At 53.5% G+C, this 21641-nt stretch overlaps 1 protein-coding gene across 3 annotated transcripts in view; it reads right to left on the minus strand.

The window, feature by feature from the left end:
• Positions 1–365: 365 nt before the first annotated feature.
• ESRRB (estrogen related receptor beta) overlaps positions 366–21641 on the minus strand; it is a 105136-nt gene continuing 83860 nt past the window's right edge. For all 3 annotated transcript variants that reach the window (XM_044918150.1, XM_021679586.1, XM_021679584.1), the window contains 4 exons: positions 15359–15469; positions 14710–14871; positions 6641–6910; positions 366–610 (listed from right to left, as the gene is read on the minus strand). In XM_044918150.1, the coding sequence (XP_044774085.1) occupies positions 366–610; positions 6641–6910; positions 14710–14871; positions 15359–15469 (788 nt within the window). The remainder of the gene's footprint in view (positions 611–6640; positions 6911–14709; positions 14872–15358; positions 15470–21641) is intronic.

A 21641-nucleotide genomic window follows, 5' to 3' on the forward strand; every position in this document is an offset into this window, starting at 1 on the left:
GGCTAGGATATGCACTGCCGTCTCTTGGGGGTTTGGAGGGAGGGAGGGGCCGCTTCCTCGATGGTCTCCAGTCTCAAGGGAGTCAGCCCTGGCCCAGACCTCAGCACTGCCCACGGAGAAGGAAAAAACATACCAAAGAAAAAGCCGGTTACAGATGAGCCCACGCCCTGCCCTCCCCTCCCTGTTCCCCTGCCCCGCTGCACTCGGGACTCGGCCACAGCCCGGAGGCGAGCGCGCCCTTCCTCTGGGGCTGCTCGTGGCCATGATACAGGGCTTGAAGGGCGAGGCTGGTGGCCGCAGACGTGTCCGCGGCGGTCAGTCGGCCGGTGTGTCCGCGGGCGGGAGTCGGTCCGGGTGCCGGGCCATCAGACCTTGGCCTCCAGCATCTCCAGGAAGAGTTTGTGCATGGGCACCTTGCCCTGCAGTTTGACGCTGTAGAAGTGCTGCACGGCCTTGGCGGCCGTCTGTCGCAGCAGGGGCAGCGTCAGCAGCAGCTTGCCCGTCCGCCGGGGCTCCTCGTGGCGCTGGCTCAGCTCGTAGTCCTGCAGCGCCTCGTGCAGCAGGTCCTGCAGCTTCTGCACCGCCTCCAGATCCTCGATGTACATGGAATCTGCGGGCACAGGGGGAGCGTTAGCGCGCGCAGCCGGCCGCCCCCGGCACGGGGGGTGGGGGCCCCCGCGCTGTTGCCCCCCACACCCTCACTTTACAGAGAAGGGGACGGAGGCTGGCAGAGGCTAAGCTGCCAGCCTGAGGTCACAGAGGCCCGTGACAGAGCTGAGGCTTGGAGCCGGGGAGCCATCTGGATCTCGGCAGGTCATCTCCCGGGAGACCACCGGGAGGCAGCAGCGGAGACCCTGAAGGACTCGACCGGGAGCAGACCGCAGTCCCTGCCCTGGAGGTGCCAGGTGGACAGTGGAGTTGGGGTCCTGTGTCCCTCACTTGCCAGCTGTGTGACTTTAGGCAAGTTATTTAACTTCTCTGTGCCTTATTTTTCTCATTTGGTAAATGAGATACTGGCCACACCTACCTCAAGAGGTTAAATGAGTTAGTACAGGTCAAGGACTGAAACAGTACTTGTCCCAAAGGGAGTGCCCGCTGGTGGCATCATGGCCAGCATCGTCACTGGACTACTGTTGCTGCCACCAGGCACCAGCTCGTCTCCGGGGCCATCACTGACCTGACAGAATGCTTACACAGAATGCAAACACAAAGGGGCTGAGCTCTGTGCCCAGGTGCCCTGTGGCGGGGGGCCTGGTGGGGGCTTGAGACAGCATGGCTGGACGCATGGGCCACAGCGATGGCGGGTGCTGTTGGGAGTCCTCTAAAAATCCCGAGGAGGGCTTCGGACTCAGGCATGAATTAGGGGTTCAAATGGAAGTTACCTAAATCCAGCAGGACAGGCGGGCACCTGCTGACAGCTGGCTTACAGCGGGGACTGAGCTGAAGCCAAGGCCGTTTCCTGGCACCCAATCCGGGGGCTCAGGGAAAACAACCCGCCTTCTCCTGACATTCCTTAAAGAGCTCGAGCCACCACCCTGCACTGCAGCGCCCAATGCCCGCCTGCTAAAGGCGGGAAGGCAAGGGTGCCGTATGGGTCAAGTGAGCTGGAAGCTCTGGGCAGACTGCCAAGGAAGGCGGGGCGAGGCGGCCGAGTTCCTCAAAAGAGCAGGGCAATGCCTTTGTGTGCCGGGTTAGCTTAGGCACAAACCGCCAAGGGTCGCTGTTCTAACTGGCCGACCCCAGTGACTCCTGACCTTCTGCAGCCACACTCAGCCCATGCCTCCAAGGTCCTGCCTCTTCCTCTTGGGAGAAAAGCGGAATGAAGGTAAGACTCTGGAGTCTTAAGATGCTGTGTTATTTTGGCCAAGTTACTTAGGCTCTCTGAGACTGTGTCCTCATCTCTGCAACGGAGCAAATGTCTCCATGCCTCATAGGGTAGTGGTGAGGATTGATTAGAAGAAACAGCACATTACCAGGCACTTAGTAAGCACCTGATAAATGCAGCATTATCGTCACTGTGAGGACCTAGCCTGGGGCAAGTGGCTTTAGCGTGCTGGGGTGCACTGGCCCCCTACCCAAGACGCCTCCACTGTTCTGCCCCTTGTTACCAAAGCAGCGAGGACTCCTTTGCCACTAGGAGATGGAGCGTGGCTCCATTCCTACACTCTCAGCTGGTTCCAGAATGTGTACCCAAGATGTGGGTCCCTCTAAGGCTGGGACGTGGCCATCCGAACTCCCTCCCCCGCCCTCCCCAAGGAGGCCAAAATTGGCAGCTGCCTTCGACCAAAAATGAAATAAAATAACATTGCAAGATTAATTTCTTTGCAATCCATCAGCAAGTCTGTATCGATGGCATTGATAAACTGTTAATTACAAAATCAATGGCTATGAATTTTTCTGCTGTCAGGGAGCCTTGGAGATGGCTGGGACTTGGGGTGAAAGACGGCCAGCAGGCTCCTGAGGGGCTGGGGTTTGGGGACCCAGCCTGTCTCTGACGTGCTTCATGCTTCTGCTTCGCGTCAGCCCCTGGAGCCACCGGAATGGTCCCGTCCCATGTGCTCAAGCTCAGCAGTGGCACCCACGGTGGCCCTGGGGGCGGCCACCGGGCCCACATCAATGATCTCCAGGCACCTGTCTCTCCTCCCGCTAACTCTGACTGGGTGACTTTCCTATCTTGCTGCACCTCCTTTCGCGGCCCCCTGGACCAACCCGATTACAAGCCAAGGCCTTCACAGCCCTAGAGCCTCTGGTCTGACCCCAAGCCGCTTTTCTGGCCTTACCTGCAATAGGCCTATTCTTTCCGACTTCCCGCCCAAGGTGATCGCTCCACCCGCAGCTGGGGCCTGTGCGGCACAAACCCCGCCTCTTTGGGAACTACTCGTACCTGCCACAGCTGCAGGATGGCCTGGGAGATGCCGCGGGGGCAAGAGGGGCAGACTCGTGGCGTTTCATCTCGTATGACTGCGTACTCAGGCCACGCCTGATGTTAGTGAGGCTGCCGGTGGGCTCGTGTTACTAAACCACGGCCAGTCGTCAGGTGCTGTGTGTGCGTGTGTGCATGTGTGCGTACGTGTGTGTACATATCTGCACATGTGTATGTGTGCATGAGTGTGCATAGGCATGTGTGTGTTTGTGAATATGTGCGTATGCGTGCATGTGTGTATGTGTGCAAGTACGTGTATGTGTCTATACTTGTGAGCATGCATGTTTATCTGCATGCATGTATGTGTGCACATATCTGTGTGCACGCATGTCAGTGTCTGTGTGAGCATGTATGTGTGCATGTCTGTGTATGTGTAAGCCTGTGCACGTGTATGTGTGCATGCATGTGTGAGCGTGTGCACATGTGTATGTGTGCATGCATCTGTGTATGTGTGAGCCTGTGCACATGTCTGTGTGCATGCATGTGTGAGCGTGTGCGTGTGTATGTGTGCATGCATGTATGTGTGAGCATGTGCACGTGTCTGTATGTGTGCATGCATGTCTTTGTGTGTATACATGTGAGCACGTGCCCATGTGTCTGTGTGTACGCACATCGTGAGCATGTGCACGTGTCTGTGTACATGTCTGTGTGAGCATGTGCACGTGTCTGTGTGCACACGTCTTCGTGTATGTGTGAGCATCTGCACGTGTCTTTGCATAAATATATGTGTGAGCATGTGCACATGTGTCTGTATGTGTGCATGCATGTCTTTGTGGGTATGTGTGGGCACATGCACGTGTGTATGTGTGTATGCATGTGTACATGTGAGCACATGCACGTGTCTGTGTGCGTGTGTGTGTGTACGTGTGAGATCAGAGATCAGAGCAAGAGCAGCCAGCTAACCTAAAAAGCCATCTGAAAGCCGGCACAGCCTGATGTGCAGCGGTGGGGAGGAGGTGACCGCTGAGCGGCCTCCCACCTCCTCACTCTCCTCCCCCAGCATGGGCCAGCTCAAGCTCTACATCAGGTGAGAAACGGTCAGGAGAGCCTAAAATCAAGGACGTGCCCTCCAAGGCCTGGCAGCCGTGCTGGTCTCGCCGTTCCCACTCCGTGTCCTCTGCTGCCACCGTGTTCCCTCCGCCCACGCCAACTCCCAGCCCCTCTGCAGGGCTGGTCCCGGTGCTTCCCTCAGAGTCGGTGAGGGGTGAGACTGCTCTGTAGGGGAGGTGATGGGGAATTCTGTCACTACCCATTTGTCAAATCTACAGACCCACACCAACACAAGGAGTAAACCCTAATGGCAACTAGGGACTTTTGTTCGTAATAATGTATCAATATTGGCTCATTAATTGTAACAAATTACCATACCAATACAAGATATGAACAATGGGGGAAACTACAGGGAGGAGGTGGATGCAAGTGGTAGATGTGGGTGGGATGGGGGCAGAGAACTGTCGCTCCATCTGCTCCATTATTCTGTAAATTTAAAACCACTTTAAAAAAAACCCAACAGGATTAGCATTCTCTCACAAAGAATACACTACCATTTTGGAATCTTAAAATGTAAATGGTCTGTACAGAAGCCTGTAAAAATTTTCATTATTATTTTGCATTTGTTTATTAATAAAAGGGAATTAACTAAAAAAAAAAAAAAAAGGCTTGCCTCTCTGGATTAGATCAGGTTCTCCAAAAGCAGAGCCCAAAACCAGGGTTCAGGTGCCTGGGACTTCTGGAGGATGTGCTTTCAGGAGAGAAGGAGAGAGGGAGAGAGGGAGGGAGGGAGGGAGGCAGGATACGGTGAGGGTGGGAGCAAGCAAGGTGAGGACATGGCCTTGGCTTTGACCTGATCCATGCAAAGCTCTGATCCCACCCTGCCAGGAGCCAGCCTTTGTTCCCCTGTGTGGGTCACTACTGGCTGAAGATGCCACCGTACTCAACTCTCCAGGCAAGGCAGGTGAGGGGAGGTCTTGGTGAAGGGGGCAGCTAGGAGCTCTTAGCAGCAAAACTCAGCAGCTGGGGCATGAGAGCACTCACCCAGTAAAGGGGGGCTGAGCAGGGTATCTGCAGCATCCCCTGCATTCTCTATGAAGCTATTTGTTAGGGGAACCAACTGTCTGGGTTTGCCAGGGACGGAGGTTTCCCGGGACACAGGACTTTCACTGAAAGCATGATAGTATCAAGCAAACCAGCTGGTTACCCTATTTGTACTGTCTCCACCTGGGAACTAGCTCTCCCTCTTCCCTGTGCTGATAACACTTTGTTTCCTCTAATATTAATAGTAATGATGATAATTAATATTTATTGAACATTTCCTCTAGGCCAGGCACTGGGCTAAGTGCTTTATCTTCAGTCGATCATTTAATAGCAAAGTGCTTGGAGGAGGTACCGGGATGTCCCCACTTCATACCCAAGGACAGGGCTAAGGAAGGTTGCCAACTTGCCCAACATCACACGGCTACTAAGTGTCAGAGCTGTAATTTGAACCTGGGTCCCTCTGACCCAGACTTGAGCAGACACTGCCCTATAGCAAAATGGCCTGACACTCTCTCTTTAGGACAGGGAGCCTGACTTTCTCCTGCGTTCTCCAACCCCCGCCAACCTGGCACAGTAGGGACGCTCCCTAACCGTGGAGACAGAATACATTTCAGCTCGCTCACCTGCATCGCCAATGCCCAGCCCCTCTCCCCAGGGATTCCAACCAGAAGCTGGAAGGGGCTGAAGGAATGGAGTGAAACCTTTTTATTTTTTTAATGAAAGAAATTTTTTTAAAGATTTATTTATTTACTTTAGAGAGAGAGAGCTAGAGAGCAGGGGCAGGAGCAGAGGGAGGAGAGAATATCCTCGAGCAGACTTCCCACTGAGGACACAGCCAGACGCGGGGACCCTGAGATCATGACCTGAGCTGAAATCAGGAGTCGGACACTTAACCGACTGAACCACCCAGGCGCCCCCTGAAGCCTCCTTTTTAATGACAGTCCAGACAACTCAGTTGGGCAGGTTTTTCTCTCTTGTACCTGAGCAATTTGATTGGGAGATTCAAGGAGAGTCATAAACTGGGGGTTGATTTTGTAATCAGAGGACTTTGGTTCGAGTCCTAGCTCTGACACCCCTTAACAGTGTCACCCTGGGCAATTTTCTTCACCTCCCCAGGCCTCAATTCCCACATCTGTAAAATGGGGTTAAAATCATGAGAACCTTGCTCATAGGATTGTGTGTAAGAATTAAGTAAGTTCATAGCTAATTTATTTAACAGGTTGAACACTTATTATGCACCAGGCATGTTGTTGAGTATAATATAATCATATATAAACAAATCCCTTCCATAGTCTGGTGGGGTAGGGACTCTTCATTGTTCCCATTCAATATATTGATGAGGAAAATGAGGCACAGAGGGAAGTGACTTGCCCAAGTGGTCAAAGCAGGATTTGACTCTTAGCAACTTGGCTATAGAATCTGTGTCCTTAACCAGTGTGTCGGGCTAGACATTAGAAGCAGAGTCTAGTGCCCTGCAAATCCAGGGCAGCTGCCTATTGCTGGCCTTCATCACCACCCTCTCAGCTCCACGCCAACCCCTGCCGTCTTTGGTGACTAGAAGCTCCGGCATCTTCATGCCATCTCCCCTTCATGGTGGCCCTGCTCACAGTCCCCAGAGCTGTGCTCCCTGGGCCCAACGAGACCTCTCGAAGCTCCCTCTGTGGGTCCCACACCCGCCTTTACCTGAGTTGGCCAGAGCCAGGGCCTTGAGCGTCACAAACTCCTCCTTCTCCACCTTGAGCTTCTTGTACCTGCGCACCAGCTGCAGGATGGCCCGGTAGAGCTCCAACAGCCCCGCGAGGCGGGAGTGCTCCTCGTCCATGATGTAGTCCTCGGCATACACCAACTTGTCATCATAGGGCAGTGAGCGGTACACGATGCCCAGGATGAGGATCTCCATCCAGGCACTCTGCAGCAGGCTCATCTGGTCCCCGAGAGAGAGGTTCGAGAAGCCTGTGGGAAGAAGAGGCAAGGAGGGCAGCAGCAATCAGGTGGGCTGGCTGGAGGAGGTGGTCCTGGGCACCTCTGGATCCTGCCCCTCCCTCTGTACCGGCTGGACTCCTTGTCCTTCCCTTGGTCAATGAGTCAGACAGGGAATTCATGGGAAAGACTTACACAACAAGAGCTCAGTCAATGTTGACAGTTGTTATCACTATTACTGTTAGTTCTATGCTCTTTTTCGAATGTCTGTAGAAGTTTTTTGATTAATTAAATGCATCTGTAATTTAAGGAGTTATTAAATTCACAGTAGAATCGAAAGGTGGCAGTACAGGGTCCTCTCCCCCCAGGGGACTTTCCAGATTCCTCTCTCTGCTCAACCAGGGGAGGTTTTGGTGTTTTAAAGTGACACCTGATCCTCAGTGCAGAGTCTCAGCTGTGTGTGTTGACCCAACGGCCCAACCAGGAAGGACTCAGCTGTTCCCAGCCAGTGATGACCCCCCACCCCGCCAGTGACCGCAGCCTGGGGCTAAGAGCTCAAGAGCCTACAGGGTCAGAGGGCACTTTCTCACAGGCAGCCTGTCCTCCTGGGGTCAGACCCCTGCTGCCCTGGCCATCACTCTCCACCTAACAATGACCCAAGCTGTCCTGCATTCTGTGAGCTTAGAATCATGGGAGTTTCCCCTTCCTTGCTAGCAAGGATGCTTACTCCAGAGCGAAAGGAGGTCAGCAAGGGGGATGGCTCCAGAATTATGTCACCATCTTGTCCAACGTGCTCGGGAGACTGCCTGGGCCTGAATCCTGACTTCCCTTTTCCTAGCTGTAGGCTGACCATGTGAAAGCTGTGTTAACTGCCCCAAACCTCAGTGTCCTCTTCTATGAAATGGGTAGAACTGTAGCACCCGCTTCAGACTCACGTTGAGGTCGAAATGAGACAATGATTGTGGAATATACACTGTGTTCACTGAGCTCGTACAATTGTTATTGATGATGAGATGAAAAGTCTTCATCTACGAAATGAGAATAGTATCTGGAATTGCATTATACCTGCACTTGACTTAGGCACGAACAATTAACATCTTGATTTGAGAGGGAGGGTAGAGAAAAAGTAGGCGAGGGAGGAGGAGGAGGAAGAAGAGGAGTGGGAGGGGGAAGTTGATTTTCAAACATCTCAGTCACTAAACACAAGGTGGTAACTTCAGCCAGAAACTCAGCGATTGGCCGCCGCACTAACCATATGCCAGACTGAAGGAAAGAATGAGCATCCACAAAGCCCTTTGCACCACGCATCACGGGCAACTAGAAGGAGGGGATTTCTGGGGGTGAGTTTGCCTATGTGGGTGGGCCTCTACTTCACTTGCTGACCTGGCACCTCACCCTGTGTGGGCACAGCGCAGATATGGGGGCTTCGAGGGTAAAAAGGTGGTGCACGGACAGCACCCAGCTCCACTACCCACACCGTCGGCACCCAGCGAGCCTGAGCAAGGATGATGCCTCAGATGGTCGTTATTATTACTGTTTCTGTTATTAGCATGCTGTCGGCATGACTCTCCTCTCCCTTCTGGGCATGGCTGGAGGCCTGGGGTGGTCCTGAGCTCCTGGACAGGCCCATCGCTCTGGGTTTCCATGGAGTCTGTCCTACTCTCCTCTGCTGTCCCCTGAGTCTAAACCCCACTGTTCCCCTTCCAACCAGCACACGAGTGTTCAACTTCAGGGGGCACTCCAGGGTGGAAGCCCCTTCAACCAGGCGGGTCCCCCTCTGCTGGGGAGCAGCCTCTCAGTCCAGTCATCATGGTTCCTGAGTGTGATCTGTACACCCCTGGCCTTGGCTCATCACCTGGCTGCCAGCATCCGCGGGTGACTGACAAACAGCTGGGCAATGACACGGACAGACAGGGGCGGGCCTGGACCGACGTGCCTCCTCGGGGAGAGGCTGTGGCACCAGGGGGCCAGGTGCGTGCGTGTTGTCTAGATCCTGGCACGCAAGGGGGTGTGTGGCAGCCTGTGGTGGCAGGGCCAGCTGGGAGGTAATAAAAGGCAGATAGAATGGACATCCAATTTCCCTTATCGGGCCTCTGAGCGGGAGAGGCCTTGGGTGACATTAATTAACAGATCCCAATCAGCCGGCTCATGAGGGTGTGTGCCCACGGGATGTGGGGGGCTGCACTGGAAGCAGACAGACCGGGAGGGAAGATGTCGGAGGCGGATGGGGCAAAATTGACAGACAATTGAATCGGAAGGTGGCAAAAAGGGAGGGGAGGGAGGAGGGGGGCTTCTGGAAAGGAAGGAGGAAAGATCCCCGTGAGGCCCATCACACAGGTACCATTCCTAGAGTCAACAGCGTGCTTCTGTCTCTTCATTTGTTCCGCAAATCCTCACTGGGCACCCGCTAAGCGCCAGGCACTGTGGACACAACGGCGAGCTCGACCCAGAACTGGCCCCCGTGTGCAAAAGCTCGCAGTCAAGAGGCAAAGGCACGCCCTGAGCCCCGAGCTCTGCTGGGATCTCATGGTTAGGACAGTTCGGAGGACCAGAGAGATGGAGGGGCTCTGAGAACACACCATGGGCGAACGTGCCCCAAGCGGGAAAGTGCGGGAGGCTGAGTCCCGAAGGGTGAGGAGCTCCCAAGGGGGTGTTGAGGGTGCTGCCGGTGAGCACACGGTGGGGGGGGGTTGCTGAGATGGGCTGCCCTGTGCTGCCCATCTTCCTGCCCCCGCTGCCCAGTGCCCGGCCTGGGACAAAGAAGATGCCCAGTGCATATTCCTAGCAGAGTAGAATGAACAAATGTCACTGGGCCCTGACTCCTGGGTGACAAGAAAATGAACCCACAAAGAACTCAGTGAGACCCTCTCCATCCTTTAGACACAAGCTCAGATTTCACCGCCTCTGCCCCTCGTGTACAAACCAGAAACAGGCCTGCCCTCTGGGGGAAGCGCAGAGCAGGTGGTGGGAGGAAGGGAAACGGCACCTCTGAGAGTCTGTGGCTCCCTCCAAGGTTAGACCTCCTCTGCTGGTGGACCTAGCCCTGACTTCTCTCCTCCTCCTTCAAAAGGAGCTGGAAGGCGCTTTGCAAATCCAAATGTCCTCTCCAAAGTGCTGAATACTATACACAGGCTGCTTCACTTTGTGCAAGGCAGGGGAGAAATATGCGCTATGGTCTCATATTTGAAAGAGCCCAAAGATTTTCTAGTACCTGAAAAAAGAAGCACTAGAAGGGAAAATGAAAAGTAACAGCTCCAGGAGAAAGGAGGGGAGGCGATGGGGGGGGGGGGGGGGGGGGGGGGGGGGGGAATGGGGGGGAGGGCTTTGTGGGCACATTTTTATCTAGTTTTGGCTTTTGAACCTGTCCATACTTAAAATGTTCCCAAAATAAGACTAAATCAAGCATAAAACAAAAGGCTTGCTCCCTTCAACCTATCAAGTCCACCGCTAGGAATTTGTCCTGTAAACACAGAGATAAATGGGAAAGGGTGTTTGTTAGATGAGTCTGTAATGACCCCAACCAGGAAACAACCTAAATGTAACTAATGTGATACATGTAATTACTATATAAACGTAATTATTAGCTAAGTGAATGGCACATTAGAAGCCACCAGAAAGAATGAGGTAGAACTGTTTTTGTGGGTGTGGGAAGATACCCAAGAGCGTAGGAAGATGTAACTATTGAGGGCACAGACACCAGAGCCAGACTGTCTGTTGGAATCCTAGCTCTGCTGGCCACTGGCTGTGACCCTGGGTATGTCCATTTCTGTGTGACTCAGTTTCTTCCTCTGTAAAATGGGAGTAACAACGACAATACTTTCCTCATGGGACTATGGGGATGAAATGAGCTAATGTGTGGAACACTTAGTACAGTGCCTAGCACCAGGGCATTTTTATATAACATAATTAGATGTTATATAATTAAATGAAAGGAGCAGATGTAAAGCAGTGTCAAAGAACGGTCCTATGGTGGGGGGAGAACACACGCGCATGCACGTGCACACACACACACACACACACACACGGTGGCTATACGCGCACAGGAAATTCCCAGAAGGATGTTTAAAAATAATATCCATCCCTCTGTCACATCTGACAGCTTTACTAGAAGCACATATTCTTTTATTTAAACCCAAACGAAGGGCTGAAGCACTCCTCCCTGCCCTTCAGCCAAGCACCCTCCACTTCTGCTCTTCTCTGCTGGGCTGGGTCTCCTCCTCCATCAAGCATCCAGCAATTCTGGGCCAGGGCTTGCTGCTGAGAGAGGCCGGTGTGGCCCAGGCCCCTGGGCATCTCGCACTGCCCCCTTGAGGTCCTGCGCTGCCCAAGCTGGCTGCCCCTGCCCATCTCCCCAGGTCTCCCACTTGGAGCTCTGCTGCCCTCCCCCCCAAAGCTGCTTTATCTGCACCAACTGATCTGATAACATTCAGGCTCATCCCAAGCCCCCATCCCCCAGTGATCTGAGAGCATGAGCTCCTAGAATTTAAGAAAGGAAAAAAAAAAAAGAGCACATAATTTGTGGCAAGTGGAGTTCATAATCTGTTAATTTATTATCGTTTCTGCCGACCTGGAGGGCCATTAGCAGCGGTAATAAAGGGAGATGTAATTATAGGATCTGAGGCCACTCCAGACGCAGCTGCTGTCACTCGGCAGCTCATATTTCACTGGCCGTTGGCGTTCTCCCCCCAGCGGGGGCCAGACGGCGGCTACCTGGGAGCGGGGCCACTGAGGAACCCTCTGTGGGAGGCGTCTGGGGGCTCCCCAGCAGAGCTGTGCACCTGTCAGCCTGGGCCAGGCAGGGCCGGCGGGAGAGGGCCTGGGCTGGGGCAGCCTCCGGGCCGCCTGGGGTGGCAGGATGACCGGCTAGTAACGTCTGGAGGGTGCAGTTCTTCAAGGGATACCCACTTCCTCTTAAAGGCTGCTGCCTCTGGGGCACACGTGTCGCTCACGGGGAACATGACGGGGGAGTCTAAAGACTTGGGCTCGTCCGCTGAGCAACGCAGGACTCGGTAAATTCACTCAATGTAAAAGCCTGCGTGCGGCGTAGGGCAACTGCGGACGGACTCGAACTAACGGCCGCTATTCTGAGTCGCCATCAGCCCCAGTTGCCCACGGAAGTCACCCGTGGGACAGTGTCCTATGTGCTCAAAAACAGGAGTCAAAGGAGCGGGGCTGCTGGGAAATGAGTGTGTGTTCAGATGATCCTTCCTCCTGGCCACGCTGGTCGCTCAGTGCCCGTGTGCACAGGTCAGCTTCTGGGCTCAGCCTGAAAACTTGCGTTCATGATGCCCTGATGCCCTCCTGATGGCCACCGCCCATCGTCCTGAAGGCCTGGCTCAGGTTCCCCTCTCTGCCCCTGCCACCCCTGGCGTCCCTCCTGCCTGGGGACCCTGTCCCGTGGTTCTTCCTGCTGCATTCTAAGTGTGCAGGACAGGAGATGGCAAACAGGGTAGAGGTGAAGCGAGACGGGCCGTGGGGAGATAGTGCTGACGCAGCGTTCATGGAGGTTCCTGATACCATTCGGTCTCTTTTTGTATGTTTAGACTTTTCCATGAAAAAGTATTTTGTTTTTTTAAAAAAAATTATCTATCTTATTCCCAAATGAGATCCTTGGGGCAGAAATTAATCGAATTCTTTATATCAGCCCCAACTCCTAACAAGAGACCTTACATATAGTTAATGCTCAATAAATGCATGCAAAGGCAAGTAATGAAGGGCCCTCTGTGCCAGGCTCCGAACAGATACTGACAGGCTAGCCCATACTGAGCCATGGGATACGGTTTCCTGTGCTTCAGTGGGCTGGGCGCTAACCTGAGCCGCCTTAAGGAGCGAGTCCCTCTGTGGTCCAGGGCAGGATGGGAAGGAGCTGTCAGCAGTCCCGGGGGGGCCCTGGCTTGCACCTACCCTGCTAAACCTGCTCTTTCTGGCTCACTCTCTCCCTCTCTCTCTAAGGGCTAGTGAGCAGGTCTGCAGGTGAGTTTTCTGTCTAATCTGAGATGGAATTAACTCGATTAGTTTCAATGTATCAGGCACTTGATATGTCATCGCCCCTAATATGAGGTTTACATACAGTGGCAGGAGACTCTTAATTAATTTTACCTTAAACACTAAAAGGTCAGGCCCAAATAAGCAAGGCCCTTAAGGACAGGGCTGGGATCAGAGCTCAGGTCGGCCTGAATCCGAAGTCTGTGCCCCTAACAACCACTCTGCTCTGCCCACTGCCCTCTTGGCGGGCACTGATGGGAGACGGAGCTGGGGGGGCGGGAAGACGTGGGAGAAGAATGGGTGAAAGGGAGACAGCGCCTCCTGGTTCCACGCCTCCCCTCAGAGGGGACTGGTGGCAGAAGGAAGCAGTGACCTGGGGGGCCGCCAGGAGCCACTGCTGAGCCATTGCTGGGCTGCAGGGAGGAGGAGCGCGTGATGCTGGGGAGGGGCAGGGGGAGCTGTACCAGATCTGGCCCTGGGTTAGTGGAGCAATCCAGGCTGAGGTGTCTTAAGCAGTGGCTTGACCCCACATCTGTGCTGAATCAGCACAGGCCAGATTCAAAACTACTGAGTGTGTCATCCAAGAGGCTGAGCTCCTTAGTAAGGGCGCTCCAGCTCAGATCCCCCATGAGCCCACCCTGAGTCAGAATACCAGCGGCCACCAGGGAGTCCCTACGGAAGGAATTCTATGTGTCCTGCCAGCTAAGTGACACCAACATCACCTCCTGAGCCCTGGTCTGCAAGAAGACTCCCTCCTGGAGGCTGTGCACACATGTCTTAGATGAGGACATCCTGACTCACCCCAATCAACTGCAGGCCTTGCCATCTAAAGTCTAGGACACCTTTACTACATTCCCATACATGCTGTATTCATTTCTCAGAGCTGGTGACAAACACGAGAAGGATCTGTAGGCAGGAAGATAAACTGCCCCATGGCACAGAGCTAGTAAGAATCCAAGTCCACGGTGGGTCATTGCCAGAGGAAACCAGGATGTCCCCACCACACCACAAGACAAGCTGTTAGAACCGAACAAGGAATAAACCACACAGGCTTTGGAAAACTCCCCAACATGTGTGTAATGCAACATACGTGGGTATCGGTGTTTACAAAAATAAAACTAAAAATCAGTTTCCACCGTTTATCCAGAAGGAGGAAGCTGGAAGACAGGTTTGGGCCACATGCGGTGAATGAAGTCCGTATCACCCGAAGCGTATTTATTACACGTACTCTCTGCGCCGCCCTCACCATCAGGCATGTGGCAACAGTGAGTCTGCAACAAACACTAGCATCCTCCGTACAGCACACTCATACTTGCAGTTCTCTTCCTCATCGAAGCCCACACAGGGAGCACTGCTGTTATTCCCTATTCACGGGGGGCTCGCCCGCTCAGGGCGACACCGCTAGTAAGATGCAGACCCAGAACTTGAATCCCAGTCCCATTCCCCAGCCCGTGTCCTTACCCACTCCAGTCCACTGGCCTCTCAAGGAAGCAAGAGACTCAATTCTCTCCTGCATTGTTTCCTAGTGCATTTCCAGTAAGATCTATGAGAAAACCCTTCTTTGGCCTTCAAGGAGTCAAAAAAACTTGCTCTTTGAATCTTAACCTAGCGTAGATGCAATCATCACCCCTCTACAATGATAACTGGTTCTGAAGAGCTGCTAGAGGTTCAAGAGCATTACTGGACCTTCCCACACCTTCTCACCTCCAATCCCGCAAGGAGAGAAAAGGAGCCCAGAAGAAAACATGGTTCCTGGGTCCCCGGCTCCCAGGCGTCAGGACCATGGCCGTGGGGACAGTGGCTGAGCATCCCTGGCTCCACCCTCCTCCTGGCCCTACTCGACTCACCTGGGATGTGCTTGGCCCAGCCGATGATGACCACGAGCTCCCTGTCTGCCAGGTCACAGAGAGTGGTCAGGGCCTTGATGTCGCCCTCGGGCATGCCAGGGGGAGGCATGGCATACAGCTTGTCCGGCTCGGCCACCAGCAGGTAGGAGACAATCTTGGTCACTGCCAATGATCAGAGGAGGAATGTGAATGTTGGGGAAAAGAGGAAGGGGCCAGGGTGCAGCCTGGGATGGCTCAGGAAGAAAATTTGGGTTCTGGGGAGTCCCAGCAGGTCATCTCCCCTCCCTCTCTGACTCCACAACTTGCTGGCAGTGGTGATTTGGGCTCTTGACAAATATCCTTCCAAAGGAAGCTGCTGGTGAATTCTCTCGAGAGGACCCTGCTTTGAGTGGGAGGTGGGGGGGGCATGTTCTGGATGCTGGGGCTCATGCCTTCGTAGGTTCATGCTTCACTTGGAGCCATATCCCACATGGAAAGGCCTTCTAAATGAAACCGGAAGCACCCAACACCAAGCCAAGCACTGAGGCCACCTCCCCAAGATGCACACTGTCCCAGACCCAGCAGTGGGAAGGTGGCATTGCCCCCAAGGGATGCCAGACGTTCCAGGCACGGATGCGGACAGAGGGGCACGGGCTACCCTGGCACTTACATGGCTTCTTAGCGGGTGGAGAAATCTGTAAGCTCAGGTACGGGCTGCTCTCAGAGTCCAGCCGTCGTTTGTATTTCTGGCGGCCTCCACGCACTCGGTCAAGGCGCACACCTATGGGGGAGGGAAGGGGAAAGGTGTCAGGCTGTCCAACATCAGGGGTGTTTGCACTAGTTCTGGCATTTTAACACTGGCTTTGGCCCCGCCACTCAATGCCTTTCCAGGTGCCCCGGGGCCAGCCTCAGGCCAGGGAGTCGGACAATCCTCACTCAACTGTCTTAATGGCAAGAGCCCACCCCAGCTGCCCTGGGCCAGGCCCCGCCTCTGGGCTCAGCATCCTCCTGAAATCTATCCCGAGCAAGCTTCAGCTCTTGAGTCTTTCTGTCTCCAAAGGGAAAATACAACAGAAGTTCTCCTCTAGGTGTTGGGGAAGGAAGACTCCTTATTGTAGATCTGCTGGGAACCCAGGGAGTGTTGAGTCTCTGCCTCTAGCAGGCACCTCGAGAAGAATGAAAACAAGAATTTTCAAACTTTTTACATAAGCAGCATCCGGATGGGGGTTCGTGACAAATGGCAATTTCTGGATCCCACCTTCCAAGACTGTAGGATGACATTCTACAGTCTGGCTTCTAGAACAGAGGGAGGGTGAGGATTGGTCAGGGCGGCAGGAGTACCCTCAGAAGCAGAGGTGTGGTCAGCCCTGGGCCAGACGCTCCTGGATGGGGATGCAGGTGAGGTGGTCCTGGCCACACCTGGAAAACGAATACCTCAGAGTCTCCCAGTAGCAGGTGCAAAAGCAGGTGTGGCCACGCCACACTAACATCCCTCCCCAGGAGTGAGGCCCTCTCCTAGAGAGATCTGCTATTTCCCTGGGTCTATATGGCCTTCCAGAAACCCACGCCACCCCTCAGCTCCTGCTGTCTAGACAGACATGTTGGTACCATCTGACACGCCTAACCAGCCTGCAGGGTAGACAGGACCTCAAATGGGCTCATCTAAGGGCACACGAGCTCAGACTGGCTACCAATCTGTGTGGCCTGGCCTGAGAAACAGGTGGGACCCAACAAATAGGAGGCTCCCAGGTACGAACGAGCACAGGAAGTAGAGAAGCTGGTCCCTTTTCCTCACCATGAAACAGGCCTTGACTGAAACACAGAAAGTCAGACACAGAGCCGGAGTCCTGAGAGGAGACCTCCAAGCTGACAGGCCCAGTTCAACGGCCTCTTCCTTTCCCCAAAGGCCAACACATCACCCTCACGGAGCCCCAGCCGTGATCTTCATTCAGGGCCCCGTCCGGCACTTTCCCCCCGGCACCTCCTCCTGCCTCTCCTCCCAGTGGGGTGGGGGCGGCCGCTGGTCCTGTGCTCCGGTCGGTTCAGGCCCTTCTTGCTCAGGGAGACGCAGGAGGAAGGCAGGAGTAACGGTAACTCAATGGCAAGAGGACTTGGATCTCATTCATGCCAGGGGTGATTTTCTGGCTGTTTCTCAGAATGTACAGCTAGTCCATTCAGTCCCTGGGACCAGAGAGGAGTCCCCTAGAGCAGTGAGGGCCACTGAAAGTAAAATCACGTTGTCTACTGAATGGGAGGGACCAGCCCTTCAACTGCTAACTGCCCTAGAGGAACTTGGGGTGAGGAGTGCCTCCAGTTAAGGGCTCAGGCCACCTCCTCCTCCAGGGCCACCAAGCCAGATGGCCCAAGGGGACGGTCTCTTCGAGGCCAGTCACTGCTCAGCATTTCTGTCAACAGCGTCCCTTTTTACCCCCCAGACCGACACTCCTATACTTGACGCCGGACATGGCTGCAGGGAACATTTTGGGGGCGAGTCAACCCTGCATCCCACCCCTGCTTCCTGTGTAAGTAACTCCCCTGTTGTGAGTCCTCTCAGAGGAGGCCTGTGCCCACCCCCACTCTGGATATAAAGTGGGGCAGGTCCTCCTGCTCGCCCCGGTGTGGAGGTCGAAGCATGGTCTGCTGGTAACACAGGCCCAGTCGACGGGAGGCTTTGATCAAATGCCACGTGGTCAGGGCAGCAGGGGTGTGGGCAACCCCTGGCCTACCACTCATCTCCTGCACCTGGGCTTCCCCGGGCCTCCCCTGGCCCTTGTCTGGCTTCTCAGTGTGTTCCTGGAGCCTCCTGAGAAGCTTCCAGTGAACTCCCCTTCTGCTCTGAGGGGCGGAAGGGATTGCAACTGACCACACCCGCACCTGGGTTCTCCAGGACCAGACATGGGGAAGAAAGCCAGTAACGAGTGTGTTCCTGAGTAGGTGAGCAGGCTCCTGCTGTCGGCCACTGAGGCTCAGCCTCACCGAGGACCCCAGGAGACAGGGTAGGACACGCCCCAGTGATCCCCTGCTGCAGATGAGGGCCTCGGGGCATTTAACACCTCTCCGGGCGGGGCCCGGCCACGCAGGCTCCGGTGCCCAGAGAAAGCCCGGGGCAGAGCGGCACCTCACAAGGTAGCACTTTGTCAGCATGCATGTGACAGAGTGCTGAGTGAATGCAGGCGGGACACCGGCTGGCTGCCACCCTCCTTCTCAAAGGGTGGTCCACGGCCAGGCATCATCTGGAAGCGTGTCTGAAATGCAAAAATCTCAGGCTGCCCCTAGGAATCCGAGTCAGCATGCTGACAAGGTGACTCAAGGCACAGAGGCACGTTGAGAGTTTGGGAAAGGCTGCACTTCAGCATCCGAGCGGACCCGCCGTGCCTCAGACCTTGAAGGGGACAGTGGAGGCCCATCCCACGCAGGACCTAAACCCACGTGCTGGTAGGACTTCGGCTCCCACCCTCCACCCCTCCTGGCCCCTCAGTGAGGGCAGAAGGAGCAGGCCCGCCAAGGCAGGAAGGACGGCTCCTCCCTTGAAGGTTTTTGGGGAAAAGTTCCCTGTTTTCCTGACCCCCTCCTATGACCGCGCTACAAAGCAGCTCACCCCTGCCTGCAACACTGGAGGTGAGCCAAACCCTCTACCAAGCTCTGCTTTTTCTTGAAAAGCTGCTAAGACTAAAAGCGAAAATGCCGAGCTTCATTCACACAGGACGATGAGGACGCCCATTTCCTGTGCACCTACTATGCGCCAGGATCTGACTGGAGTCCAGGATGAGCCCCTCCCCCACTTCTCGGACTTTCTCTCCCGGAAGCCAGTCTCACGAGCTCACCCCTCCACCCGGCCTGCCTGACCACAGGAGCGGGAACTGCTCAACAAAACAAAGAAAGAGGCAGGCGTCCCTTAGCAAGGCAAGGAGATGGGCACTTGCCACTTCGGTCACTACTTCCATCTGGAATGTTCTCTGTCCTGACGCAGGGCCTGGCCCTTAGTGGGTGTTCAAGAAAGTCTTGATGCGTATAGGAACGGATGAGTCTCCTGCCCCTAGACCCCCAGGAGGGCTGGGTGCTTCTTCCAGGACTCCAACAGCCCCCTGGCTTCCCCTACTGACCAGGCGCCCCTGGCGCCAGCGGCTGTTCTCCGTCCCATTCCAGGGTCTTCATGGCGCCCAACGCCCAGCAGATGCTTAGAAAGCCGGGGCTGTTACTAACGTCATCTCCATTATTACTACTATTCTTCCCGACACTATGTACATGTCTCTGTTAAGTCACAGTAAGAACAATCATGAGGCGGCGCCTGGGTGGCTCAGTTGGTTAAGCGTCTGCCTTCAGCTCAGGTCATGATCCCAGGGTCCTGGGATCGAGCCCCGAATCCGGCTCCCTGCTCAGCGGGGAGTCTGCTTCTCCCTCTCCCTCTGCTCATGCTCACTCTCGCAAATAAATAAATAAAACCTTAAAAAAGAAAAAAAGAACAACCATGAGAACAGCCTAATTCGTGGAGGACTTTTTCTCTGTGTTGCCCTTTTTCATCTATAGGATATAAAGCCGGCATGATTATCCCCATTTTATAAATAAGAACCACTGAGGCTTGGGCGATTGAGTAATTTGCCCAATAAAGGAGCCAGTACCCACACTCTTTGCTACTCCGGGGTACTGCCCCCCAGGGCCCTGAGGGTATAATCTTTCCTCTAAATTTTCTCCTTCAGATCTTCACAGCAGGATGGTCAATGGCTCCAATCAATACATGCACGCATCAATTATCAACTTACTCTGTTTTCTTAAGAAAAGTAGCCCATTGGGTTTGATTATGCCCAAAATGATGCCTGACGTGAGCCAGGCTTGTCTCCTGGCTTCCTGCCTGCCTTCCTGCCTGCCTTCCCAGGTCTCACCCCAGCTACAAGCCCATAAGGGCTCCAGCCCATGGGATCCAACGGGCAAGGTCCCATGCCCCTCTTGGCCCTTATGGCTCACGCGGCCTTGGCCCAGTTGGCTCTCATAGCCTCAGTCTCATCATCAGGTACGGGGGAGGGGGAAATCGTAACACTAACACTGTTCACTGAATATGGCTTTTGTGACAATCGTGGGAAAATGCTTGGTAAATTGAGTAAAATGATGTACTGGTTCAAATGCAGCCTTCACACTTAGGAAACAAAAGAATCTTAGGGTCTGGCTGGTCCTTTCCCCAGCCTCCAGAAATCCACTCCCTTAGGACAGCGCATATCCCTCATGAAGGTTTCCCCTTGTATTGAGCTAAATTCAGTCTCTAGATCACTTTCTATCCTCCATCCCATCCAACGAGACTACCCCCTTTCACAAGACAACCTTTTATGGACTTGAACATCCTTGGGTACCCTCCTTCTCTAGCCAAGCACTCTTTATTTTCTGTATCTGTATATACTTTCAGGTCAGTCACCTCCCTGCCTTCTACACATTTGTCTTTATCGATGTGGTCTGCTCCGAACTGAGCATGGTCAGCATCTCAAGGGCAGAGACAGTGGACAGAGGTCTGAACTCCTCCGCGCTCTGCCTGAACAGACATTGGTCAACTATGTTTATACTTACTATCTGCCAATGTGTTCTTGTATTTTCTAGAGCACCCCGCTCACAATTTTAGTAAACAAGATAATGGCATGGACTGGGTTCTCATCCTGAGCACTGCAGCAAAATGCTGGATCACAAATCGTTTAAAAATAAATCACCGAATTCTAATGGTTGGGTCTGGAAGACATTATTAGTTGTCTACTCAATTGTCTTTCCATTCCCGGTCTTTCATGCTAAGGGAAGCTGGATTCTGTTTGTAGAGGCAACGTGTCCTAGCCAGTCCTACCAATCCTGGTCCCTCCCTATTTCCCAGTTTCCGTGATAGCAAGAGCTGGTCCTATGACCTGGTTCTGGCCAATGGACTATAACGGGAAGTCCACGGTGGGGCACTTCTGGGAATGGTTTTGCTTTTCTGATACAAGGGACAGACATGTTTGGTGCCGCCCTGCCTTTCTCCTGCCCTGACCTGGAAGGTGACGGTCAGAGCTATGGCAACCACCCTGCAACCATGCGGCAGCCAAGCAAGGACCCCAAAGAACACCAAAGAAAGACAAAAAGGTACTAAGTCCTTGATGCTATGGCTGAGAAGCCTATAAAATGCCAGCAATCACCCATCTCCAGAGTCCTTGGTAGGTGGGGAAATCAATCTCATTTATTGATGCCTAAGCCACTAACAGTCAAGTTCTCTGTAACTTGCAGCAGAAAGCAATTTTCACTGATAAAATGGGCAATTACTTTCTAAATTAGGATGCTTAAGTCTTACAAACACCCAGTGGTGGGGGGAAAAAAGAGAAGGCAACTTGAACTTGAAATGAGAGTTGCCTTATTGTTTATATTCTTATAGTTTAGCAAAATATCTAAAAAGTAGGCTCAGGGAGCATATTAAAATACTACTTAACTTATAATTACTGTCTGGGATTATAAGACTGTATCATCTCATTGATATACTTTCTGGATTTAAAAAAGCATTAATAATACTTACATGCAAAGTGTTCCAGATCTCTAATACTGTAATAAATACATAGCCTTTGTTTTAACCACTGTTCAATATTGTTAATCCCCGAACATGTGCAGGCCAAAATTTAAGTATTCATAAATTTTCTAAGAATACAAAAAGACTGATAATCACTGGAATCCATGTTCCTATGCAGACTGAGTCCTGTAGTTGAGCCCAGGACTGGATAGGGAGCTGTCCTCCTGGGCCAACACGGTAACACCCCTAAATTTTGTAGACACGAGGGTAAGAAGTTCACATCTACTGACCAGTTGTTACTCGGTGCTGGCCTCTGCTCTAAGAATTGTTAAGTATGTTATTTCACTTAGGGATTCCAACAACCCTATGAGGGAGATTCTATTAGCCCATTTTATGGATGGAGAAATTGAGGCTAAGAGAGGATGAGTAACTCACCAAGACCACAGAG

The sequence above is a fragment of the Neomonachus schauinslandi genome, chromosome 9 (genome assembly GCF_002201575.2).
Source record: "Neomonachus schauinslandi chromosome 9, ASM220157v2, whole genome shotgun sequence".
Classification (NCBI taxonomy): domain Eukaryota; kingdom Metazoa; phylum Chordata; class Mammalia; order Carnivora; family Phocidae; genus Neomonachus; species Neomonachus schauinslandi.